Source organism: Colius striatus, chromosome 1 (assembly GCF_028858725.1).
Source record: "Colius striatus isolate bColStr4 chromosome 1, bColStr4.1.hap1, whole genome shotgun sequence".
Classification (NCBI taxonomy): Eukaryota; Metazoa; Chordata; class Aves; order Coliiformes; family Coliidae; genus Colius; species Colius striatus.
The window spans coordinates 202634815-202660330 of NC_084759.1; the positions used below are offsets into that span (position 1 = coordinate 202634815).

General features: G+C 45.2%; 1 protein-coding gene across 5 annotated transcripts; it reads right to left on the reverse strand.

The window, feature by feature from the left end:
* Positions 1-5060: 5060 nt before the first annotated feature.
* GATA3 (GATA binding protein 3) lies at positions 5061-25516 on the reverse strand. Of its 5 annotated transcripts, none has more exons than XM_062020166.1 (6): positions 25286-25516; positions 24078-24458; positions 20864-21400; positions 17854-17999; positions 12309-12434; positions 5061-6271 (listed from the first exon to the last, which is right to left on the reverse strand). In XM_062020166.1, the coding sequence occupies exons 2-6, from the start codon at positions 24316-24318 to the stop codon at positions 5987-5989; spliced, it is 1335 nt and encodes a 444-aa protein (XP_061876150.1). In that variant the 5' UTR covers positions 24319-24458; positions 25286-25516; the 3' UTR covers positions 5061-5986. The 5 variants fall into 5 exon arrangements, with proteins under 5 accessions (XP_061876150.1, XP_061876170.1, XP_061876144.1 ...); XM_062020186.1 differs by having other exon boundaries at positions 17854-17996; positions 24078-24674; XM_062020160.1 differs by having other exon boundaries at positions 24078-24674.

Here is a 25516-nt window from a genome sequence, read left to right on the forward strand (position 1 = left end):
AGAAGGTTGGCTAACTATCCACATCAGTATGGACACCAGTCTGCAAGGCCCATAAACAAGCTTCTGTCTTCCCAAAGGACAGGTTTTCATGAATTATTTCAGTGCCTCTGGAGTTGACAGTAACCCAGAGTGGAAATGTAAAAGGACAGGTTAAATAACCAGGTGTTTTGTACCTTGAGAGGAAAAAAAAAAAAAGTGAGTTGAGCTTCAGGTCAAGGCCTTAATTTAAACTTATAACAAGGAGAATATACTTCTAAGATAGCGTGATCCAATATCCACCCAGGAGCCTGCATAGCCCCAGGGAATTGTGTGAAATAGATACAAATTTGCTCTACGTTTCTGTTGTGCCTTGGTTGTTGTAGAGCTGTAGCTTAGACCTCCACACACAAAACATCACACAACCACAGGTGACAGGTGACAACAGGCATCCTCCAATTCTCCAGGCATAGACATACATGTCACATTTCCTTTGCTGACAAGCTATGGAGCCCATACCACCAATATGCATCCACCTACACCTGCCCATTTACATTTTTACAGAAGAATGTACACAAAAAAAAATGCGTTAAAACAACAGTGTGAATGTTAGGAAACACCAGATTGAATGATTCACTCTCTCTCCACCTCCATTTTTCCCACTACAAATGACAAGCACATCATTTTTTTTTCCCTTTGCTTCAAACAAGGCACAGGGAGGACATTGCTCTTCGTGACCAGTGGACCTATATTTTGCTTAGCCCTCACCCCTTCCTTCCTGCAAACTTGCTGAAGCTGATGTGTTTTCCATGGCATTCATCAACCTGTGTGCAAGCACTTCACAAGTTATTGATTTATCTTCACAACACATCTTTGAGGAGAGAAGGAGTTATTATCTATTCTCCAGATTTGGGAATGGCAGGAGATGGAAGAAATTAAACACTGGATTTGCAGTTCAGGTCGAGATGAACCCTGTATTTTCAAAAAAAATGATATTCTGCAGGACTAATGTAAGAATGAGATCCTCTGGCTTAAGATAGCACTTGAGAGCACTTTAGGCTGTGAAATTAGACATCCCCAAAAGGGATAATTGGTGAATGTCTCCATGTGACAAGACTCCATTGTGTTTCCCAATGCCATCTAGAACCTTTTTGAAAGAGGCGGGGATAAATATGCCTTTTTTTAAGGTTCAGTTTACAAGTTTTTTTCCATAAGAACTTCTTCTGGTCTCTTATTCCAAACAATCTACAGACTCTGCAAAAAACAGGACACGTTTCTTCTAGTCACTTCATCACCCACCTGGATTCTTCCTCAGACTACAATCAGTACTGAGTGAATCAAGAGTATTGGTGGCCATAAAGGACTATGAGATCATGTGGTTTATGGCAATGTGTTCATTAGCAGTAGAAGTGACTCTGGAGGGAAAAACAATCTGTGCCGAGGATCCAAAGACCCAAGTATTTTTGGAGGCTGCTTGAAGATAGTTTTAGTCTGGATAGTTTAGCCTGGATTCACTTTAGTATAGTTGCCTATTTGATGAGGGTCGAAGGAAAGAATGTTGGATGAACCAAGCTAAAATCTCACCACCCTAAGGTGGAACTCTTGGGAAATCACTTCAAAAATACTCTCACAATCTAAACACAGGTCTACATACATAGAATCATAGAATAGTAGGGTTGGAAGGGACCTTTAGAGATCATCTAGTCCAACCCCCCTGCAGAAGCAGGTCCTCCTAAAGTCGTATTGGAACATGTCTAGGTGAGTCTTGAAGAAGGGTCTTACATCCTAAAACAACTCATAATTTGAATGCACAGGAGAAAAGTTAAAGTTTTGTAGATTGTGTTAATTACAGCATTTCTCAGTTCTTCACACCTTGAAGCATTGAGCTTGGCAATCTTAAAAGTACCCCATCTACACTGCATGCATGTCTGTGTGTGCACATGTGTACTGACACATGACCAAGGCAGGTGAAAAGTTAAGTCAGAATGATAAATCAAGGTGGTAAAACTGAAATTAGTACTTAGGAGGTCTTGATTCAAGTCTTATTGCATTACTCATTAGGAGTCTTTCCACTGATGTCTATGGACTTCTGTTTGGATCACAAGTGAAATGTAGTTACCATGGTCAAATCAGCAAAGCAGTTATTACTCACTCCAATTCCCAGAAGGCATTTTGCCTGCAAAAAGACAAGATTTGACCCCACTAATGACTTCCGTGGTGTTTTCTCCACAATATCAATTACTGAAGTAGAGACGTGACTCAGAGGACTTTCCTGCTCCAACTTGCTTATCATCAGCTCTTCCCTGCAGTTTCAGAAGTGAAGATAGGCAGAGACACCATTCACAAGAGGTTTGTCCCAGAACAACAGTTCTTGCCTTTTCTGTAGATCAGATATTCTCATGTGTTACAGGGAAGGAAAGAAACAAAAACAAACAAAGAAAAAAAAACAAAGAAAAACCAAAACAAGGCAAAAATCCCTTTAAAACATTAAAATTCTGAAATATTTTCTCTGGAAGAAAAATGACCAAAAAAACACAACTAAGAAACTTATTAATTTAACACCTCGGGCAGTAATCGAGGGCATGAGATGTGAGAGATTCTATTCATCTTGCTCATGACATCAGAATATAAAATAATTGCTGTAAGAACTTTCTAGATGAATTGTATATGTTTACTTTAGTATATGCAGTATCTCCATTTGTGTCCCTTTCAACATGCTCATTCTGTGAGCCATCTTCTGAGCTGGCCCCCAAGCATAGAATCACAAAGTGGTTTGGATTGTATGGGACCTTAAATATCATCTAGTTCCAACTCTCCTGCCCTGGGAAAAGACACCTTCCACTAGACCAGGTTGCTTAAAGCTCCATCCAATATGGCCTTGAATGTTTTCTGGAATGGGACATCCATAACTTCTCTGGGCAACCTGTCCCAAGGCCTGTGAAATAACGCCAGAAGGAAACTGTAATAAGAAGGTGTTTCTAGTTTTTAGAGGGGGGAAAAACAACAAACAAGTTAGAGTAAGTAAGAAACTCAGGAGTCAGTTCCCTCTAAAGAAAATAAAAAGATAAAAATATGATAATAGACAAGTCCAAAATTCTGCTGTGCAAATCCTCCCATTTTCATCTTTGCTGAGGTCCTGGAACCAATATCTCATTTTAACTGCAATCTGTTGATGAGTAAAAGGATGGAAAGGTTGTAGCATCACGAATTAAAAAATAATAATCTCTCAAGCTTAATATCAGTAAAGATTATTATTTCCTTTGATTTGTCAGACTAATTGAAAATAGCTTTATAGTTCGCAGATGATTAATTAGGAGCCAAGAAGATCTCCGTTTTCATCTCAGTAATTCTCCACTCTGTTTTATTTTGACATTTAGTCTTTATGCTTAAAATACTCATTGAGAAAGCAGAAAGGTGATTAACATAAGATTTTAAACGTGTGCCATTTGTTCTGACTTTTTTTACACGTTTTTGTCAACAGAGAAGAAAGGAAAGAATATACAACATTACAAAACGATTTACTGCCTGTTCCGCTTACATCTGCTAAATCCTCCTTTCTAGTACACATGGTTTAAGAAACTAGGTTCGTTTTGAAATGGGAAAAAAGAGCCCAAATAAAGGTCAATCCTCTTCCCCTCCTCCCTCATTCCCAAATCAAATGACTATTTAACTTCTCTACAGTCACTCTGAAAGTTTCAAAGAGGTCTTTCTTACATGAAATATCCTTACTCATGTGAGCCGTCCTGAAGAAGATGTTACCCTGTTATCCTCTCCAGCTAATATTCAAGAGAAAGTGGGTTCAAAAAAGCGTGACAGATATGGTGATATTTTTTTTCCACCCACCTGACACTGAAAGGCAGGAGGACACGTATGTGTGAGTGAAAGAACTCAGTTATTTTATCCCACATTAAAAAAGAAAAAAAAATTGCAGATCATGTCTGTTGAGGTTTTTTTGTTGGGGGTTTTATAAGCATTTTCTCACAGCCTTGGCAACCTCTGTCTTACCACACCATGCTTCAAGCTCCAAATGCAAATGGAGTAGTGCGATAAGAAGTTTAACCCTTTATTTGGAAAGTAAATGCCCAATCCTTATGATATTCTAAAGAAACAGGAAGAGTAAATACTAAAGACTAAAAGAAGGTTTGATTCCTAAGGATCAAACCATCAGAAATCAAACAATAAGAGTCAAACTTTGCTATTAAAATGCATTATTTCAAAGAAAACTCTTGCAGGAATGGGCTGGCTGATGGCCTTTGAATTTTTGGGAGTTGTCCTCTGTCCACCATTAAACCTTTTGTAACAGGTTCTGCCCATTTCTCCAAGCACAGGGACAGCGACTGGTCCACCTTGGTTTCACATTGACTGTAGACCATGAAATTTTACCACTGAGTACCAAACAGGACTGAGACCGAGAGGGATCCGTCCCACGTGGGAACCCAAAATCAGGAGCAGCAGGGCTATAATTCGAGTGTCAGGGAGCACACACTGGACAGTGGGGTTACACTAACATGCAGTCCATTTATTTTTGAGGGATTTTTTTCCTTTGTTCTTTTTTTTTTAAATCAAGCCACAGCAAACACTGCTTTGGCTGTCAGCATGAGCGCAGAGACACACATTCCCGTACCTGTAGTAACTATGTAATAGCATCAAAACAGATTTTAAGGGGAAAAAAAAAAAAGATTAATAAAGAAACACATTCCCTCTCCCACCCTCAAGCACAAAACACTTTTAAGTCAACAGAATTTAATCTAGTTTATTCTCAAAAAAAAAAACCAAAAAAAAAAAAAAAGGAGGAAAAAAATATGAAAACAAACAAAAAAAAAGCAGGTCTTATCACTAGCAGTAAATAAATTTGTACAACCATTCAGTCTGTATAATAGGATGAAATAAATCTACATCTTTCTTATTTTGGTGCGTTGAATTATACATACAAACAACAATTACAGGAACTTGTTCACAATGCGTATAGACCTGGAGAATGGCTATCTGAAAAACCCCTTGTTGGCAATGTCCGCATGTTAACACTGATTGCCCCACACCATCCGTCCTTCCTATGGAAAAAAAAAAGGCCCGTGGCCCCGAAATGAATGATCTCCCTACAGGTTTTTATTCATTTAGTTATTTATTTAGATAGTTAGTTAGTTAGTTAATGCATCATCAAAACCATTCTAGCCAGCCCCCTCCCTCTCCCCGGAAACGAAAAAGAAACCGAACCAAAAAAACAAAAAAACCCCAAAAAAACAACAAACAAAATAAACCCCCAAATTTAAAATAAAATAAAATAAAAGGAGAAGACATGACTGGCAGTTGGTCCATTTGTTCGTAAGACCACGTTTCCTCTTGGTCTGCATTGTTTGTTTTTCTGGTTAAATTGTCCTCCCGTCCTCTTTTGTTTTGTTTTGTTTTTTTCTTTTCCTCTTAAAAAAACAAAAATTCTCCCGGAGTCCTTCATGCCTTTTTCTTTACAGCTCTCCAGATGCAATAAAGTCTTCCTCAAAATGTACAGTATTTCTTACAATATAAGTTATATGCAATGTTCAGCGGTTTTTCTTTTATTATTTTCTTTTAATTTCTATGTTTTGTTTTCACAGCACTAGAGATCCTGTCCAATAGGGAATGCAAGTTCTGAATGGCTTATTCACAAATGGTATCCAGATTCAGTGGGTAAGAATACATAGACGCCATAGTGAGTTCCTTTAAAAAGTGGCAAACATCACTTTTTTAAAACTCTTTTTTTTTTTTACTTTTTTCTCTTTTTTTCCTTTTTTTTCCTTTTTTTTTCTTTTTTGTAGTTTTTTTCAGGGTTTTTTGAGTTTTTATTTTTTTCCTCTCTTAACGCCTTCAAATAACATTTCTATTTTATTTCTTTTAATTCTTTATGGTTTTTTTTTTACCCCCCTCCTATTCGATTCGGGGCGTCAGACCCATAACCACACGCCTGCAAAAATGCAAGTATATAAAGTAAATCTCATTTTGAGACTGTAAGCATTCAGCAGGGGAGTCTCTCTCGCTAACCCATGGCAGTGACCATACTGGAAGGATGGTGAGGTCCGAAGGAGAGGCTGGATGGAGGATGCATCGGTGTCGGTGTAGTCAGCATGTGGCTTGAGTGACTGAAAGGTGAAATGTGGCTGATGGAGGACATGTGTCTGGAGAGGGCGGCGGGGTTAAAAGAGCTGCTCTTGGGAAAGTCTTCAAGGTTGTCGTGGACCTTTTTGCACTTTTTGGATTTGCTAGACATTTTTCGGTTTCTGGTCTGAATTCCTTCTTTCTTCATAGTCAGGGGTCTGTTAATCTAAACAAAAATCAATTATTTTTTTTGTGCTTCCATCCCTTCACCCCAAACCACCATGTGATTCATACAGCCCAACCCAGGCAGTCCTGCAGCCATGCCCAGGACCAGATGAACAGCCGGCAGCCTCCCACCTCCCCTTGCACATTCCCACGTGTCATGGCTACACAACCTCAACCCTCGCCCCGTCCCACAATTCGGATCCCATCAGGAAATCCCGAGTCCAGTTGAAATTTCTGAAGGCAAGATGACAGAAAATTGCTGGCAGAGCCTCACAGGAACAAAACATACCCAAATAACTCACAGCAGCTGAAAAATTCCAGCTATCTGCACATTAGGTAATTGCACCTTGTTCAGGAACAAAACCAATCATTATCACCTTGAAATATTCTCCTCTCACCTTGAGGGGTCCTGACTGATCTAAAGCTATTAGTGGCAAAAGCTACTGGGATTTCAGTGGTATATGAGGGGTCACAAACTTTCCTGATGGCATTAGGGAGTTGCCCAAATTCTACAAAAGCAGCAGACATTTGCCTTATTTTTACTGTTTTGAAAATTTTTTGCTCTTTGAAGTTTACTTTAGCCAATTCCTTTTTATTTCTAAAGCCTTCCAGTTTTTTGGGAGTAGCCTGAAGCAAGTATATTGTGCTGCTCAGCTGGGCATTTTCTACTTGTATGCAAACATATCTGTAGGATTTAATGTTAGTCTGTAGGACATGTCTAATATTAAATTCTCTTGCATGGATATACACATCTGCAATGACCATCCATACACCCGCTGGGGTTTGCAATAGATAGCAAAAGGTCTTTGGGGCCTCCTGTAACAAACTCCTGCTGCTGCACAGAGACTCAGCATCACCACATGCATTGACACAGGTGCCATGAAAGCTCTGAAGACCACAAATGGGAAGGGCTTTATGCATCCAGCATCCATAAACATCCTTAAAAATGTCGATTGGAGAGCATTACACAAGTCTCACACTGGCTTCTCTGCAGAGTTTCACCCATAGCAGATGGCAAGGGAGGCACAACAAACCCCCAGAACTCTAAACTGCTTTTCATAGTAAATGTGAGCACATGACAGTGCTGATAGATATTCTGCAAACTGAGAAAAGAGGGGAAAATGTATCTGCTATACACCAGGAACTACTGTCTCAGCCCTAGTAAAGGACAAGGAAAAGAGTTTCTTGCAAGGGTCCTGAGCAGATCTTCATCCATAAGATCTTAAATCAGTGCAAAGAACAAAGCACTCCCTTCTTCTAGATCATAGCAAAGTTTAACCTCTTTCTCATCAGCCACAGCTTGGTGCCTTTCTCTCCATCATGGGAATCTTTAGCAGATTCCCCTCCCCAGTGAGGCAGGGATACAATAGCTCCCTGTTACACGTGGGGATGTCACACAGGGAGAGGATGAGGCACATGTACTCCGGTTTAAGCATCCCAAAATTCATCATCCCAGTTAGAATTAGTGGCCCCAGGCTCTCTGTACTGGCAGAGATGGGCAATTTCACCCCATCCTAAAAATGGGTGAAAAACAGGGTGGTTCCTCCACTTCTGGATAAAGGGAACCAAAGGGAATAGCCCTGCTTGCTAAAGGTAGGAAGGAGGAATCTGCCCAAGTGCAGCCCAACAACAGCCCTGGGGCAGCAACAAGAAAAAACCTCAAATGTCATGGGTTTTAAAAACAACATCACCCGCCTCCCTGGCTTCCTGTCCTTACTGAGGGAACAGGGATACAAACACAAGGAAGGTCCTGTGCTCCAGCTGAATGGCTGGGATGGGAAATCTTTGCCTGTCCTGTTTTAAATCAAGCAGTAAGGACATGCTGACCAAGTTCAAAGCCAGAAGGCAACCCCAAGTGAGCCTCAGCTGGCAGCAGGGCTCAAGGAGACTTGGAAGTCCTCATCTCCGAAGAATCCAGCTCAGATCTGGGGAGGCACACACAAGCCCCAGCTTCCCCAGCTCCTAATGAGGATTTGCATCATAACACCAAGGCTCAGGGACAGCTACAATTGATTTCCAGAGCAAGCATAAGGTTCTTCCCTGTGTAGCAAGGTGTCATGTCTTCACAAGGACGACCACTTCCTCAAAGCAACACCTCTCAAGTAAGAACAGATTGAACCAGGCCATGGTTTGATGTGAAATTTTAAGAATGGGAATACCAGTTTTGCTCAGGATGGTAACAAAGCCACGGCCAGCCTCACAACTGAGGTCAGAGATATCATCAAGCTATCAGCTGGACACATCATCCCAGCACACCTGGTACCCAAGTGCCAAACAGATAAAGGCTCAGATAAATGTCAGGAAGAGTGACATCAACATGGTCACAGCAATGAGCTAGAAATTTTTTTCCAGTGACTTCAAAGGCCAGTCACTGCAGAGTGGTCCCCAAAACATCAAAGCTATGGACCCATCTCTGTTTCTGGAACAGAGAAACGAGAGACCCGGAGGGAAGACCTTCTCCATGAAAATTCATTGTGAAAGAAATGACAAACACATGCTAAATTAAAATTAAACCAGCCCAACGCATGTATATGAAATTCATTAATTTCAGATGGAGTCAATTAATTATGGGCAGGAATTACACTCTTTGTTTTCTCATATGCAAAATAACGATTGCTCTGCTCTGGGGACGCATAGCTCTGCTTTTGGATATTGTTAAAAAGACCTTTTCTGAGGACTTTGACCAAAAACTATGGCAACTCATTCATTTCCAGGGGCACAGAGCAGCCTGTCGTGCACCTCCAGCAAAGAACATTCCCACCTATGCCCAAATCCAGTGAAAGCTCACCCCACTTCTAAGAAAGACTAAAATAACACAGATGAGAACTTCACATTCAACAGCCCAAATCCAGGGGATAACCTTAAACATTCTAGGTCTGATCTTGCTGTGACTGAAGACAATGGGATTTTGCCATTGACCTCAATAAGGTCCTGTCACTGAGGCGGATTTATCCTTCAGACATAGTCATTACAATGTTGGGTTAATCTTCCAGGCGGGTTGTATCTTAGAAAGCACTCTGGGATGCCACGGGATGAAAGGCACCGTATCAATGTGAAATATTAGTCATTGTTAATACTGGTGTTAATGGAGCTGGCTCTTGTTGAAGTCAGTGGGACAAATGCCAACAGCTTCACTAAATGCACCCCAAGACTATTATGATTATTGCTTGTATCGTACTGACAAATGAGTCTGCTTAAGCTATGGGAATCAACAGTAAACCAAACTGATATAGCCCCATGAGAAAGACAGCACCAAGAAAAAAAGCCCAGCCTTTTCACTGCAATCATTCCTGGTGCAGACTTCAAAACTGGGTAAATTTCCTCTTCAGAGCAATCCATTAAAATACTCTAATGATCTGAAGGTCCAAGAAAAAAAATCATTAAACTCAAAGAAAAGACAAAATGGGGAGAGAGGTGAGAGGATAAAAAGGGAACTTGCTACAGCCTAGCTTGAAATGGGGTTAAGGCATCTCCCAAGCATCCAAAGATCTTTCACTGGCATTAACACAACATCCGTGCAGGCACTCAGCTGCTTGGGAGGGATGTGCTACTGTGAGCCTCTCTGTTTTTGAGCACAGCCTACACAAACAGGTCTCACACTTTAACAGACCAGACCAATTTGCACCAGCCAAGGAAATTTGTCCATGTGCAACAACCAAATTTCCTTCCTGCCTTAACATTAAGGCTGATGCTGGTGTCATTCACCAGGCTCCCTTAGGTCTTGCTTCCCACCAGCCAGAGAGAGAAGGCATCTCTGTGAAGCTACTCCTGGTAGCCTTACTACTGATCACAAAAAACTCATTCTTCTTCACCTTCTGAAGGACAATATGGCTTTCACAGTCACAGCTGCTAAAACAAACTGGGCTGCAGAGTAATGCTCCCAATGCTCTGCCATGGTGGACTTTTGAAGCTCAGGGTGCTGTGTTAAAGGACTATTGGCTGTGATGTTGTCTGTTTCTCATCCCAGACATAACAAAACATCACCTTAAAAACTTTTTTACAAAGGACCTACCCCCTCAAAGCCAGATTTTAGTACCCTTGCCTAGCTATATCCCTGCACACAGTATCTCAGTCCTCTAGGGGTTTCGTTTTAGCAGGTTCTATTAACAGAGTTGTTCAGAAGGCAAGATACTACTTGACTTTGGTAAGTAGCTGTGCTGAGCTTTTTAAGCAACTGTCTGTATTTTTAATGAATATGAAAATGGTTCCAATGTGCTTAAGGCCTGCCCCATGTCACAGATTTCACAGCTGGATCAGAGTTTCCCTAAACAGTGAATCTAGGGGTCAATTCAGGCCAAATAGGTTCACAATGTTAGTGTGAAAAAAAGAATAGGATGTGCTCTTGCAAGCACATTTCTGGAGAGCCTCAGCACCCAGGCATCTTTCTAGATGTCTTAGGGGTGATTTCTCCAGTCAGATGTCTACAATTCAGGAAGACACATCTGAACTCATCATCCTGACAGTTTTGTAGCCATCGGGAGAAACCACACCATCTTCAAGGGTACAAGTCAGCTCATCTAAACACAAGCACCTCCATCAGGTCCAACCAATGCCACCTGAGAAGAGCCTATTTTCTTCCAAGGGTTTTGCTGGGGTATAGAGAGAGCAGGTCAGGTATAGGTCTCCCCATAGGTCTCCTAAGATACATGATTTACCTACCATTCCTACCACTGGTGACAATAAGGCCAAAATGAAAACATACATTCCCCAGTGAAACTATCTGACCTTGCTCCCATTTTGTCGTGGAAATATCAAACAGGATCTTTCCTTGTGATATTCTGAGAGGTTTGACTCTGGGTCCAACCTCTTTGTTGGCAGTGATCACACTGAGAGCTTGATGACAAGCTTTCCTTGCTACATAAGACTCAGAACACTCTGAAATATTTGCCCACTAAAGGGTAAACACATTTTCCCCTTTTTCCAGGAAAGATGTCTCTCACAGAACAGGTGAAAAATTAGGCTGGTTGGGGTTTTTTTTCTACTTAATCCAAACTTATTTACTTATCCCAAGAAACCAAAAAGCTCGAAATAACAAATGGAAGCGACTGAGACACCACAAGGGTTGAGTGCCCCATGAAACCAAATCCAGCTTTGGTGGGTTTGTGTGGGTAGACATGAGTGCAAAGCATGGCCTGAGATTTCGAAGTAAAACATAAAGCAAATGGCCACTAGGAAAAAAAAAAAAAAGGAGGAATATCAAAGCAGAGAAACTGAAAGTCTTTTCCTTCTTCTGACATAATAATTATTCTTATGCCACATGTGGAATGAGAGTAAGAGGAGTAGCCTTAAGACTCCTTTAATAGTGGTATTATTCAGTAGAAGACTTTTCAGATCCCTTTAGCTCTTTCCCTGGAGCACATATCCCTGGTTCCTGTGAGCTGGCTTTGCATGGAGATGTTAGATTAAATCTGCCAGCCATTTTGTTTCATTTTTCCTTCCCTGCCATGACAGGCACTTTAAAATTCACATCACAGGTTGAGCAGACTCTGCAACCCACAAACTAAATCAAGACCTTTTTGGTTTATGAATTGCTTGCATCAACCAGGGCAAATATAAGACCTAAATAAATCATCTTTGGGGACGAGTGGAGGGACGGGACAAAGGCAGCCACAAACCCAAGAAGGATCTAAATAGTTGTTGGCACATTTTCCTTTTTTCCCATAGTTTGTACTTGCCAGGAGAACCAAGCTATGTGTAGAAGGGGTATCAGCTTGCAGGACAGCGTGTTGTCTTTTCCAACACACTGAGCCCAATCAGCAGCAGATAATGTCTCTCTGTGGTGATCCACCCCTCCTTTCTTGGCTCAGGCATGGGGAAACTCTAACATTACCCATGGACAGCCCCGTTTTATACCTCCTCAAGTTGGATCATCTACATTTGAGGGGATGCCAACACATCCCTCCAATCCCCAAGGTCCCAAAAAGGACGAAGGAGGTCTCGGCACCACCCGAGACCAGAAATCCTTCCATCAAGGAAGAGTTTGGACTGTCGAGCATTAAAGCTGAGGCCCCGTTATGGAGTGTTACAGTCACACTTACATTGTGCAGCTTGTAGTAGAGCCCACAGGCGTTACAGACGGGATCGCCGTTGGCATTCCTCCTCCACAGGGTGGTAGTGGTGGTCTGACAGTTCGCGCAGGACGTGCCCGCCCTCCTGGCTGCAGACTGCGAGAAGGAGGGGGAAGAGACAGGGGAAGAGAAGGAGAGGGAGAGAAAAGCACTCATGTTAAATGAAGAACAAAACCAAAAATTAAACAAAAAGAAAGGAAAGAAAAAGAGATGCAATCAGCAAAAATTTCTGAGAAAGAAAACATCAACCCTGCAAGACTGACGCACCTTGGCAGAGGCCTCCAGAAACTGGCTTGTGAGAACAAATAATAATTCTGAATAAAATCCCCGAGGTACTTTAATCCCAAATTATATATGAATTGAATCAGATGCCAAAGGGCATCCTAAAAGTGAGTGCTAAACCTCTGATAGAACTCATCAAAATTAGCAGCGCTGGCACAGCCCATTCCAGAGGGGAAAATATTATTTAAATGCCAACACGTCTTTCCATCTTAATTCTCTCAGACCCCCCCAGGGGTCTAATTCTGCAGTCAGGGCCTGAACCAGCAATTGCCGGAGTCAACGGCATGAGTCAGGTCGGCTGCAGCGAACAGCGGGCGAGCCTCACGCTGAGCTTGGTGGGCAGCTCTTCTCCGGCTCCGACCACAAAGCATGGCCCAGTCCTGTAAATTCAGCTCAGCTTCAAAGGCTACGGGCTCTAGATCGGAAATAACACTGTGGCAAAGAGCGAGAATCCCAACTTTTTTAATTACACCCTTTTACAGCCTGAAACCTTCATGTTTATTTAAGGATCGGTAATGAGCCTGAAAGGAGAATTTACCATTTCATAAAGGAGGAGGAATGAGAAAAAAAAGAGAAAGCCTAAATGTCAAGGTCTGTACAGAAGCTTTTTTGTTAGCTGTGATAATGATTTAGGCAAAGACACATTTAGCAAGACGCTCTTCTTTCGCGTGTGTGGATCCGTGCTTGTTGTTTAAAAACTAGCCAAAAAATTTTCCTTCAGCCACTGGCACAGGAGAAGGAGTTTGAAGACTTCTACATGAATGCCTGTGCACGTTTGCATGTGTGCAAGTGTCTGCAGCTCCTAATAAAAAGACCTTTAGATCCCTGTCCTATCTCTTCTTCATCAATATGACACAGTCCCAGAGCTCTGATTTCATCCCGATGCGTTGCTTTCAATGGGACTGCTCATGTGCTTAAAGTTAAAACATGTGCTTAAGCAATTTGCCAGATCATAGCAATGCTTGGCACCTTGCAGAACTGAGCCTTTAATGCTCTCTTTTGTGCTCTTACTGTTTCGAATTTACCCCTCACCCCACACAGCCACACACTGTAGCACATCCAACATTTCCCCCCAAAAAAAAACCAAAAAAAAAGAATAAAACAAAAAACAACCACATCTTTGGATATGGTACAACAAACCCAAAATGCAAACATGGACACTGGCACAGCGCTAGCATTAATACCAGCTCTTGTTAGGTCATGTTGCAATTTTAATCATAATTGAATGTGGCGTAGGTGGAGAGAGGATGGGTTAGTTTTGTTTTAGATAGAGTAGGTTTTTGGGGGTTGTTGGGTTTTTTTTTTCCTTATAATTAAACAAAAAAGACTATCTAAAAAATAAATAATATGATGTCCATCAGAATCACAGAGAGCCTGATTTGACAGCATGGGACTCTCACTAGATGGCCATGAGGACAGTTCCGTTTTGCCTAACTATAAACCACGATGAAATAAGCCCATCCCAGGCCTGATCAGGCCTCTAGCTCACTTTTCCTCACCGATGACAGCAGGAGCTGGGAACGACACACAGTTCCTTGGTTGCAAAAATCCCAGTGCCAGCAGAAGAAGCTGAAGCATCCTACCACAAAGGTCAGTCCCATCCTCCTCCTCACCACACCACGGCCCCAAACTTGGTTCCCATCAAAATCACCAGGTTAATATTTGTGTTTCAAACGCAGAACAGGCACAACAGCTTGCAGAGCCGGACTCTGACTGAGGCTCAGAGGACAAGTCTAGAGGTCTCTGTCCCCCACCAGAAGCTGGATTGAGCCTCTCGGTGGCATCTTTGCCCTTATCAGACTCAAAAATCAAGCCCAAGGAAATTTCTAAAAACCAGTGATATTTGACTCAACCCACACAGGGGAAACGTTCCCTTTGAAGATATTTGGGGTTTCTACACGGCGCTTGCCATAATTTCTCTTACGGCAAGTGCTTTTGAAAGACATGCCTGGTCACCACCTCGCTGCCTTCAAACCAGTCCTGACATTAAATAAACCAATAAATCACACCACACACTGTCTCCTCTAAAACCTTTTCCATCTGCCACGTTTTCCCCTGCAAATATCCAGGTGAATACTTTGAACTCTGTACTCTCTGGGGCCTGGACTGTACCGTTTATGCTGTACCAACTTACAGTGGAGACATCAGGAGTGGGCAGGAAACAATGAATAATCACGTTATTGTCAAATCTCCCATCCACTGACACTAATCACCGACCTGTGCCTGGCCATGTAAGTCATGGGATGACTAATAGGGTGCCCAGTATAATTTATAGGACCAGACCCCACGGCCTAGTTGAAGGTGAGGGCTACAGCTTCAGAAGCACTGCCAGTGGAATTGAGGACAGTGCAATAGGAACCAAGCAGTGATGAAGTTGCTTAATTAAGGGACATTTTGCACGTCTGGATTTACACGGGGTGCCTACAAAGCTACGAGCATGCATGGGCCTTCTGAGAAATTGGCTATAATCTTTCCAAAACAAGCACAACTGGACATGGAAACAGAGAGTTCAGCATCCACACTGGCAGGGAAAGGAAGAATACCCAAAGTAAGGTTTTGACTCAATAAAGGCAATGATGGGGCTGCTACTGGCTTTCATGGGGTCAGGAACAGTCTCCAAGAAGACTGCAGACCTTTTAAGCAGTGTAGTACCACCTGCTTGTTCCTAATCACCCTGTCAGCATCTCCAGATCTTCCACCTTCCTGAGCCAGCAAGGCTCCATTCATCTCCCCTAAAGGAAGCCCTTCCAAAGACACCCATTGACTTTAATAAAGCTTGAGCTGCGTTCTCAGCATCTAAGAATTTGTTTGCCTTCTCTCTCCAACCCATCGGACTCCCTTCACTAGTTTCAGCGTGCCTGGGATCAGAGCAGACAAAATCAGCCCAAGGTCACACAGGAAACGTGTGGCAGAGGGAGAGGAGCAAGCACTGGATCCCCACCCTGAGCCTCCATACGCACGCTGCCTTCCCCAGCCCGCTCGTCTTCAAAAGCCAGGAAGGACCAAGTCAAGCCACAGACACACATCTCAACATCTACACACACAAAAAGCAAACCCAGCTTTTTTGGAGGTTAGCAAGGGAAGTAAAAGTAAGTGCAAATAGTAATAGAAATATTTCTCTCTCTTTTTTTTTTTCCCCAGGCAGTACTAGGAGAAAAAAAACATCATGTACAGAAAAATCCGAAGTTCCCAGTTTGTAATTCAAAGAACAGGAACTTTTCCTAACTTTCAGTAAAATGCCCAAGATTGGAGTGATTATGCAAGACAAGGTCTCTTTACTTTTTTTTTTCTCTCTTATAGGTTTTTTTTCCTTCCCCAAGAATGACCTTTTACAATGTATTTATTTATACAGTTCATTTTGCATGTGCCGGGCTGAGGGTGACTCGGGACATTCTTTCATGGTTCCATCAGACACTTTTTGAAAGCTCTCCCCTTCTTGTCCAGTCGCTTTCCTATTCTGCCTCCCCCTCTGCTTGTTTGGATATGCTCAAGCTCCTGTGTGTTTGGGCTGGGGAAACAGAGCTGTTGTTTAGGAGTTATCTCCAGGGCTCAGATATCCGGCAGCTTTTTCCTAGGAAGTCAACTTTACACATAAAGAGAGAACAAGAAGCAGGGGGGGGATAGAAAAGAAAATGAGGTATGTGTGCTTAAGACAGAAGGGCTGGGGGGAGGAGGAGAACAGAACAGGAGAGTTGCCCAAAAAACTTAAAATCCCAGCCTGTACTTCCCTCCCTAGAAAGCTTTTCCTTTTTTCTAACAAGGCTATGAAAGATGAGGGAGACCAATGTTTTCCTATACAGGAAAAGCCCATATAGGAAGGCACAGAGAGATCCTGTCTCAGATTGCGCTTTGCCCACGGGAAGTTCAGGGGTAGATGAGTAAACCCACATCTTCCCCAAAACCTACACAGCCTGGCAGAGCTGACACAGCTGCCTCTCAGTGTAACCCTTCCTGGGGCCGTATCCTTCAGTGGCTTCTCATCAGGAATAATGCTGATCCAATTTGGTGGGCACCTCACAGATGAGGAAGCTGAACCCGAGCCTGGGAGCTGCAGGACCCAGGCTCCAAGCACCTTCTCAGGGAACACGAGGCCATTGAAGCACTCCTCTCCTGCCTGTAGGATCCAGTCATGCCAGGCACAAGCCTCACACAACCGGCCAGATCCATCCATCAGCTCAGAAACTCCAGAGAGACGCAAAAGCCACTTCTCCTCCGCATTTCTAGCAGCCCCCAGGAGCTTCTCCACAATTTAATCCTAACGAAACCAAACATGCCTCTATTTGAAACATTCAATAACTTCCCAAGCAGGGAACATATTTTTTTCCCCCTGCCTGATATATATTTTTTCCCCTTGTGGTTTGCCTGCTTATTTGCCAAATGTACTTCAATGCTTTCATTAGCCATGCCCACAGCTTCCAGACCTTTTAGTGGCTTCCAGGGAAATTCATAAAGAGATCATTGGGGATGCTGTAATGTGTTGCTTGTATCTATTACAGTTGTGAGGCTTGCAACTATTATTTCAAATATTTACCCACACATTTTGTCTTCCTCCAACTTCTGTGACCTCGGGCACACGCTCGGCTTTGCACACTCACTGGGCTTTACCATCCCTTACTTTGTGTCCTCGCTCACACTCCTCATTCTCAGAGGGGAGACTCATATGGCTCAGGTACAAGTGACTGCTTGAATGGCACCAGAACAACCAGCCAAGCACTTTTCAGGAACAGAGTCTAGCTGATACCTCAGCAGGACTTGATACCCAGCTTGGGTCCCCCACTCCGTGACGTCACCATCCAAGGGGGATGAAGATGAGGAAAGGGAAGACAGTGGTGTGAACAGCCCAGGAGAAATCCTGTTCTCCTGATAATCTCTTTGGTCATTGGGAAATTATTACTTCGCCCTTAGTCCCTGGAAAGAGACACCGTCCTCGCATCACCATCCCAAAGTGTTGCATAGAAGCATCTGCCCCATTGCAACCTGCGAGAAAATTTTGTTCTGATTTGCAAGGAGCCCTGGATCATGATTATTTTAATCTGTTTTGCAGTTTGCAGGAGGACTGGGGCCCAGAGTAACTGAGAGCATCTCTCTGAGCATCCCCACCTTCCAGTCCTCTGATGTGGTGGCACCAGATTTTGGAGCTGGCTGAGTATCCCTGTGCATCCTGAGCTGCAGACAAGAAGCAAAAGTTGCAGAAGAAAAGAAAGAAAGAACAAAAGAAAAGAAGGAGACTCACCAGCCTTCTCTTGGGCTTGATCAGGGGCCGGTTCTGCCCATTCATTTTGTGATAGAGTCCACAGGCGTTACACAAATAATGCCCGGTGCCATCTCTTCTCCACAGAGGGGTTGAGGTAGCCCCACAATTTACACACTCCCTGCCTTCTGAAAACAAGAAAGCATATAGTTCACTTAGGGAAAGCAGAGGTAAAAGGAGCTGGGGAAACACCATCCCCTCCCCAAAAAAAGAAATAATCCCCCCCCCAGAGACCCAGCCACATCAGACTCCACCAGTCCTCTCCACACTCAGGATGTCCGAGGCCATGGTTGACCAAGATCCCTGGCACAAGGTTCGGGAGAGTCTAGTGGGATCCGATCCCATCTCCCTCTTCAGCAACAGGCCTGTGTCCCAGCAGCAGGGAAGGGAGATGGTGACAATGACAAGTCAAAGCCCATGGTGCCTCCAAGACTTCCTGTAGAAGCCCTCACCTCTCCTGCAGATCCCTCCTTAGGGGCAGGAGGTGATAATTTTACAGCACTCCAGAACCCATGCTGCCATACAGACCAGACAAACCTCTGCAGGCTTTGCAAGAAGCCTCCAATCTTCTCCACCCCCACGATGGATGGATATCAAATTTCAGTCTATGCCCCCCTTTCTGATGTATATGAGGACCCCAGGGTCTCTCCTTGAGCACTGTCCCAGCTTCCAGTAGGGTACATGAGTCTGGGAGGTGGCTTTTCTTTTGGCCTCAGGTCAAACCACACCAAGGACCCCCAAAATAATCACAGATCACACCTCCTCCCCTACTCAGCCACTACACAATCAGTCTGACAATAACCACTATTGATTAGTTTGCTCTTAAGCTTCCAGTACCCAACTTGCAGAAACTCCTCTGGTTTCTACTACATCTGCAGCCTGATGGTCCATATTTAGGATACCAAAGAGCCCTCAGCCTGCTTGAACCTTTAAGGTCTTTCCCTTCTTCTTCCCCTCCTTTTTAGCACTTTTCTATCCTCTCCTTTTCTATTGAGGGGCTCATCAGCCCCCAGCCTGGAGGAGGGAATGGGGGAGAGGGGTACAGGCTTGCCTCCCAGCTACTTTCAGAAGGTTGAGCATTTGTTGGGTATTTTGTTTGTTGGTTTGGGTTTCTTGGTGGGGGTTTTTTTCTTGCATTTCATGACAGTACTGGCCCATGTGAAAGCAGCAGAAGACCTCAACCGGCCAGAGCAGAGCTAACTCAGCACTGAGCCAGCTCCCCACTGCCCCAGCCCGTGCTGCCTTCGAGCAAGAGGCATCCGCACCCTAACCACAAACGGCAACCGTTTTTCCAGAGCCTTTACACTAACACACACACACACACACACCCCCCCGCGTAACGAAAAATAAAGTAAAAGACTTTTACACCCGTTTCTGCCCTCTTTCATCCTGCAAAAACATTCCCTCCCTCCTTTTCCTCCAGCACTCCGGCCTTCGGGCTTCCCATCTTGCTAAAATCAACTTTTTTAAAAGAAAGAGGAGGGGGAAAAAAAGAAGAAGAAAAAAAAATGTGTAGCTGTTGGGGCTGGTTTATCACGAACCGCAGATGTCTTTCTAGAAGGTAAAGTAACAGAAAGTGGCAAAAGGAAAACAAGAGACGGGGGTGGGGGGAGGTGAGGCTGGGGGAGGGAGGGCGGCAGGGTTTGAAAATACCGCGCAGCCGGTACCCGGCGGGAGCTGAGGCTCAGCAAGGCGGCCGAGGAAGCTGAGCACCGGCCGGTTTGCACCGGGGAAGAGGATAAACCGGTCTCTACCGCGACCCAGCACCCGGCCCGTCCCGGGGCCAGGCGGGGAGTCGCTCCCGTTAATACCCAGGTCGTTTTGTTCCCCTCTGGTTAAACGGGGCAGCCGCTCCGGGGCTGTTTGAGGTTCTGTCCCTCTCTTTTGTTTCACTCCATCTCTCTCTCTCTCCCCTGCTTTCATGTACAAAACATACAGGTCTGGGTTTTTTTGTCACTCTAACCGCATCCGGACTCTATTAAAGTTCCTGGCGCTGGATAAACAATGCAACTGTCGCGTGCAGCAGTCTGAAAATAATTGGATTAGCTCAAACATATCAGCTAAATGGAGACAGTCCCTGCTCAGACAGACAGAGTAAATGTCACCCTGGAAAAACCCTGAAAACTGATCTCATTCATGCCAGGCAACCCTGCAGCAGCCTCCTCGGAAAAAAAAAATTAAAAAGAGAGGAAAAAAAGAAAAGAAAAAAATCAAAATAAGAGTTTTGACTAATCGCCCTTTCCTCTGCACACACACATACCTCTCTCTCGGCTCACAACCCCTGCCCCTCGGTGCAGTCAAACGTCCGAGAACGGAGCGTTCAGCCGTCGGGAGCCAGAGCCGCACAACACTATCATCCCCAGCTCCACTCCGCGGGGTGCGCGCAGCGCTAGGACCCCCCAGGGCCCAGGGGGTGATCTGGGGAGTCTTGCATTGGAGGGGGGGAGAGGGTGTTAAAGGGATGGGACTGGGGCAGTCAAAGAGCCGGGAACGGAGGTGGAGGGGGCTGGGAGCTGCCCGGGCGAGCTGTCCCCATCGCCCCAGGGAAAATCCTGCCCGCATCTCAGCATGGGAAGAGGCCCTGTGAAGAGCGAGGCGGAGGGCAGGAGGGGGAAGTTGGCCGGGATTTAGTACCATTATTAAAACGCAGAGATGCACACTAACGCTGCGGTTCTCCCGGTTTCGCTTCCTTCTCAGGCACCGCAGCCGAGCGCACGGCCGGAGCTCGGGGTGGCGGAGGGGGCCGGATCGCCCCCAGGACGGGGTGAGGCGGGAGGTTTGGGGTTCTGGGCCGGTTTGGACAAGGAGGAGTTTGGTTATAAACTCATCAGGGCATCTGGGGATGGTAAGGTTCCCTCTTCTTTCATCACACGGATGCTTGTGTGCATCTCCCCACATGCAGAGAGAAGAGCGGGATACAGCCCTCTTTGCCCCCCTCCCCCCCACTTTCCCTCCATAGCTTCACCGGGGATTAAGAAGCCAAAAGCCCTACCTGTGCTTGACCGTGCTTTCGGTCGCGATTTACACCCGAACCCGGTAGGTGATCCTCCTAAGAGGCTACTGGGGGGAAAAAGTCCAGAGCCATATTCTGGGACATACGGTGGGTAGGTAGTGATGGGGTGATGTGCGGAGGAGGTGGCTCCTCCTAAAGAGGCCATGCTGCTCCGAGAGTGAGAGGACTCCAGCTTCATGGTATCGGCCAGGGACACCTGGTATTTGATGCATTCCTTCTCGTCCTGCCGGGTGGAGCCGGTGGAGCCAGGGGTGGAGATGGACGGATCCGGGGACACATCTTTAGGAGGGGTCGGCGGGAAGGTGAAAAGGTGCGGGCTGGAGTGGCCGGCGGATAAAGTGGAAGAGGAAGCGGGTGGGTAGACGGAAAGGGGTCCCGGTGAGCTGTGATGGATGGAAGTCTTGGAGAAAGGGCTGAGGTTCCAGGGGGAAGCACTGTGGTGGCTGCTCAGCGCCTTGCTCCCGTCCAGCCAGGGCAGCGAGCCGTGCAGCAGCGGTGGGCGGCACACCTGGCTCCCTGCTCGGAGAAAACACAGCGAAACCTCCGTTACACTCCCTTTGCCACCCTGGCAAACCCGTCGTGGGGGGGAGTAATGGGCTGTATCCCCCCTATTCCTCCTTCTCAAAGGGCTCAGCATGCCAGGGGAGCAAACAAAATTACATCTGGTGCAAAGCCCCACTCCCCTTTAAAAATTAACACTTAAAAGCTACAATAGCCTGAGGTGGCAGCCCCGATCCTGTCTCCGGGTCGGGACACCTACCCCCCACCCCCCCCTCCCCCGAGCAGGGATGCCAGCCCTAGGACAGGGAATTTAGCGCTTTCCCTTTTCCAGACAATCCCATGCAGACTCTGAAGCGAAGCTCCTGTGTGAAATTTCCAAGCCCTGAATGTGGAACTTTTTGGATTTGGGTGGGTTTTTTTTCCTTCACTGGAAAATGATTTCTTGTCCACCGCCGTGGGCTACAAACCCTGGGGATATTCTAGCCAAATGAAGATGCTCGCAGACATGATAAGAACCTTTTCATCACACTTGATAAACTTTACAAACTGCCCAGTTGGTCTTTTTTTTTTGCTTCCACGAGGCTGCACCTAAAATGTTAGGCGATATGGCACACGCAGAAGGTAGAAACTGTCTCGAAAGAAACTCTCCATCCTCTTCTTATGACACGGGACCCTTCAGTTGTATTTTAAAATACAGAGCTGGACTTTACAAAAATAATCTTTATGCAGTCAAACCTTTGTTTCTTTGGTTACAAACGTTCTTAAGAGATGGTACCTAATATTTCTAATTCATCTCTGTCCTTTCTAAAATAAAAAGAAAGAAGGAAAGCACATCCAAAGAATCAGATCTACCCAAATCCACAGCAATTTGAGCAAATCTCTGAGCTGTAAAACACAATTATTAAAGTGGAAGAGAGCAAGTTTGTGCCTGCTGATAAAGCCCTGGAAAGGCATTGACAGAGAGCCTTAACCTCTGCAGGTATTGTGATATGTGTATCTAGAGTGCTAAACACACAGAAGAGATGCAAACACAGATCTACAGAGCCACAGAGAGTTAAAGAGCTGTGGACATGTATGTTTGCATGGGAGCTTGTGTGTGTCTAGAAATTCTCCCAGCTACTTTTCACCGTACCAGCCATTCGTGAACAATACTGAAAGTAACTGCTCGAAAGGAAGGGAAGGTGGGTTATACGAATAGAAAGGGTCAAGATTCATTATCTTCTCCAGGAAGTAACGTAGTAAATAATATTCAGGCTAGATCAGAGAGACCGCATTTCCACTTTCTGCTGATATATTGGGGGAAAAAAAGAATGAAAAGAAAAGAAAGAAAGGACAAAGGCTGCTGATCCTTAGCAATGATTGTTATAAAGGGACTAATAGCAGAACAATGCAGTTACTGAGTGGAGCCTAATACAGGCTCACACTCAACAAGTAGCTGAAGGCTGGGAGCAGCTCCTGAACCCATCTCGGCTCCAGCACCACTCTCTAGTCCCGTTTTCTTATGCTTGATTTTGGGGTGATTTCCACTGCAAACCTCAGATATTTAGATTTGGACATGACAGAGGTCACTGGCCAGCATTACGAATCAGCATCTACTTTTTTCCCTTCCTTTTTTAGCTTCCTCTTTTCCCTATTTGTTTAGCCATACAGGTAAACTCCAGCTACATATACTAGATCTCTACAACTCTTCAAAAAAGATAGCATCAAGACATGTATCTTTCCTTGGACCTGGGCCCCATCGGCCCCAGGTATTTCACCTCCTTTCTAAAAGCTCTGACCCAGGAACAAAATTCCCATTGTGAATCTTTACCTTCCTGTAAGACCCTGAGGAAAACATACCAGGGTTGATACCTAATTATACCAAGGGATTTCTGTTTTCTTTCTTTCTTTCATATTTTGTAACACACCTTGTGGAGCAGCCCTGACTGCATGTGCAAAACTTTCAACCCAAGCCTAACAAGCTCACTAAGTGCGAATGAAGTAGCCCAAGCGTGAGGACAGCGGGGTCATTTTCACACCCCCTGCTCTCCAGCTTGCTTTTCTTCCCCAGAGCAGCTTAATCGTGCAAAAACTAAACACTGTATGAAAACCCTGTTAACATAATTGAAGGGAGGGGGGCCAGAGGGGTAGGGAGCTAAAGTGAAAGAGAGAGAGAAAGAAGAAAACATGAGAAAGATGAAAAGGAAGAGAAAGGAGAGCAATAGAGAGGGGAAAGGGAGAGAGAAGAAAGAGGGGAGAGAGATAGGAGAGGAAGAGAAAGAGAGGAAGACAGAGGAAGAGAAAGAGAGGAAGAAGTATAAAGCAACACGTAAAGAAAGGAAAGAAGGACTGAGCGAAAAGGAAGAAGGAAACAGGGGAAGAAGGGGAAAAAAATAAGGAAAGAAATGGGGAAGAAAGAGGGAAAGCAGGAAAGAGAAAAAGAGAAAAAAAGAAAGATTTTTTTAAAAATAAAGAGAAAGCCAGGAAAAAATAAAAGAAGGAGGCCTGGATTTTTATTTATTTCTACTAAGCCAACCCCAAAATCCACCCGTGACGTAAGTTTCCCCGCCAGCAGGAGAGGGTCGGGGCAGCCGGGCCGGGGCAGCGCGGCTCGGGGCAGCGTGGAGCCGCCGGAGCCGGGGCTGGGGCCGGGGCTGGGGCCGGGGCCGGAGCCGCGGGGGGCCGAGGCCGGTGTCTCGGCGGACTCACTCACCGTGGTGGGCCGTGGGGTATCTCTGCACGGTGGCTCTCACGGAGTTGCCGTAATACGGAGGGACGGGGTTGCCTTGTCCGTCGATATTAAAAAGTACATCCACTTCCTCGGCGAGAGGATACTGCGTGGGGTCCATGTAGGTATGGCCAAGCGTGGGGTGATGCGAGTCCGGGTGCTGCCCATTGAGCACGGCCGGGTGGTGGTGGCTCACCCACCGCGGCTGGTCCGTGGAGACCTCCATCTTCCGCGCTCGCTGCTCCGCCGCTGCTCTTCTTCCTCCTCCTCCTCCTCAGCAAGACGCGGAGGGCTTGAGACAGGAGGGGGAGATGGTGCTGGAGTTATGCAGGGGAGGGGAACTGCTCGGCGAGTTTGAGGATGTTTCTGGTGAGGTTTGGTTTAAAGTAGAGGGAGGGGTGTTATGGTGATAAACGATCGATTCCAAAAAAAAAAAAGAAAAAGAAAAAGAGAGAGGAAAAAAAAGGAAAAATATAATTAAAAAAGGGAAAACAAACAAATTCGGGGGAAAAAAAATCTCTGCGAAATGAGATCCCCTCGGTATCTTCCGCTCTTTTGCAGATGTTTCTCTTCTTTGATCACCTGTAACGAGAAAGAGGAAAGGGAAGGAGCAGAGAGAGAGAGAGAGAGGCAGAGAGAGAAACGTGCTTGAGAAGTTCTGAACTTTAGCACCTGACTTTTTAGGCAGGAGAAAACCCATCCCATCCCCCGGCAGCCATCCCTGGGAAGCGCCTGCTCTGCCCTGGACCCACCTCTCCCCAGCGCCTCTTTCTCTTTCGCTCTCTCCCGATCACAGCGGAGCCGAGCAGCTCTAACCGCGCTCCTGCCGCCTCCAGCTCTTACTCTCGCCGTTTTTGGGGGACTGGTTCTTGGCCTTTTTAGCTTTTAAATTTTTTTTTGTTTCGATCTCCGCGGCTGTTTGTTTATTTGTTTATTTGCTCCATTTGCACCTGAGAAGCTCCAGTGGCTTAAGCCGGTGAGAACTTGTGCCGTTCGCTGTTCCGCAAGCCCAGAGTCACTTTGATTGCTCATTAATTATTATGCAACCGAGAAAGGGAGAAAAAGAGAAGGAGGGGGAATAATTGAGGAGGGGGTAAAGCTTTGGAGAAGAGGGTGAGGGTGAAGGGAAGGAGCGGGGGGGGGGGGTAGAGAAAAAAAAAAGGGACAAGTTGCTAAAGAAATTCTGCACAAACCTTGGTGGAGAAGCAGTATGTGACCCAGGAGGGATGAAGCTGAAAGTTCTTGATCAGATCAGATTGTGCTCTCTCGCTCGCCCTATTTTGTTCCCTATTTTTTTCCCTCCCTCTCTCTCTCTGTTTCTCTTTTTTTTTTCCCCTTTTTTTTTTTTTTTTTACAGGGCAGGCATTCTTTCTGCAAGGAGCAGGATGGCGCCAGCCGGCTCAGTGCTTACAGACAGCTGTGGC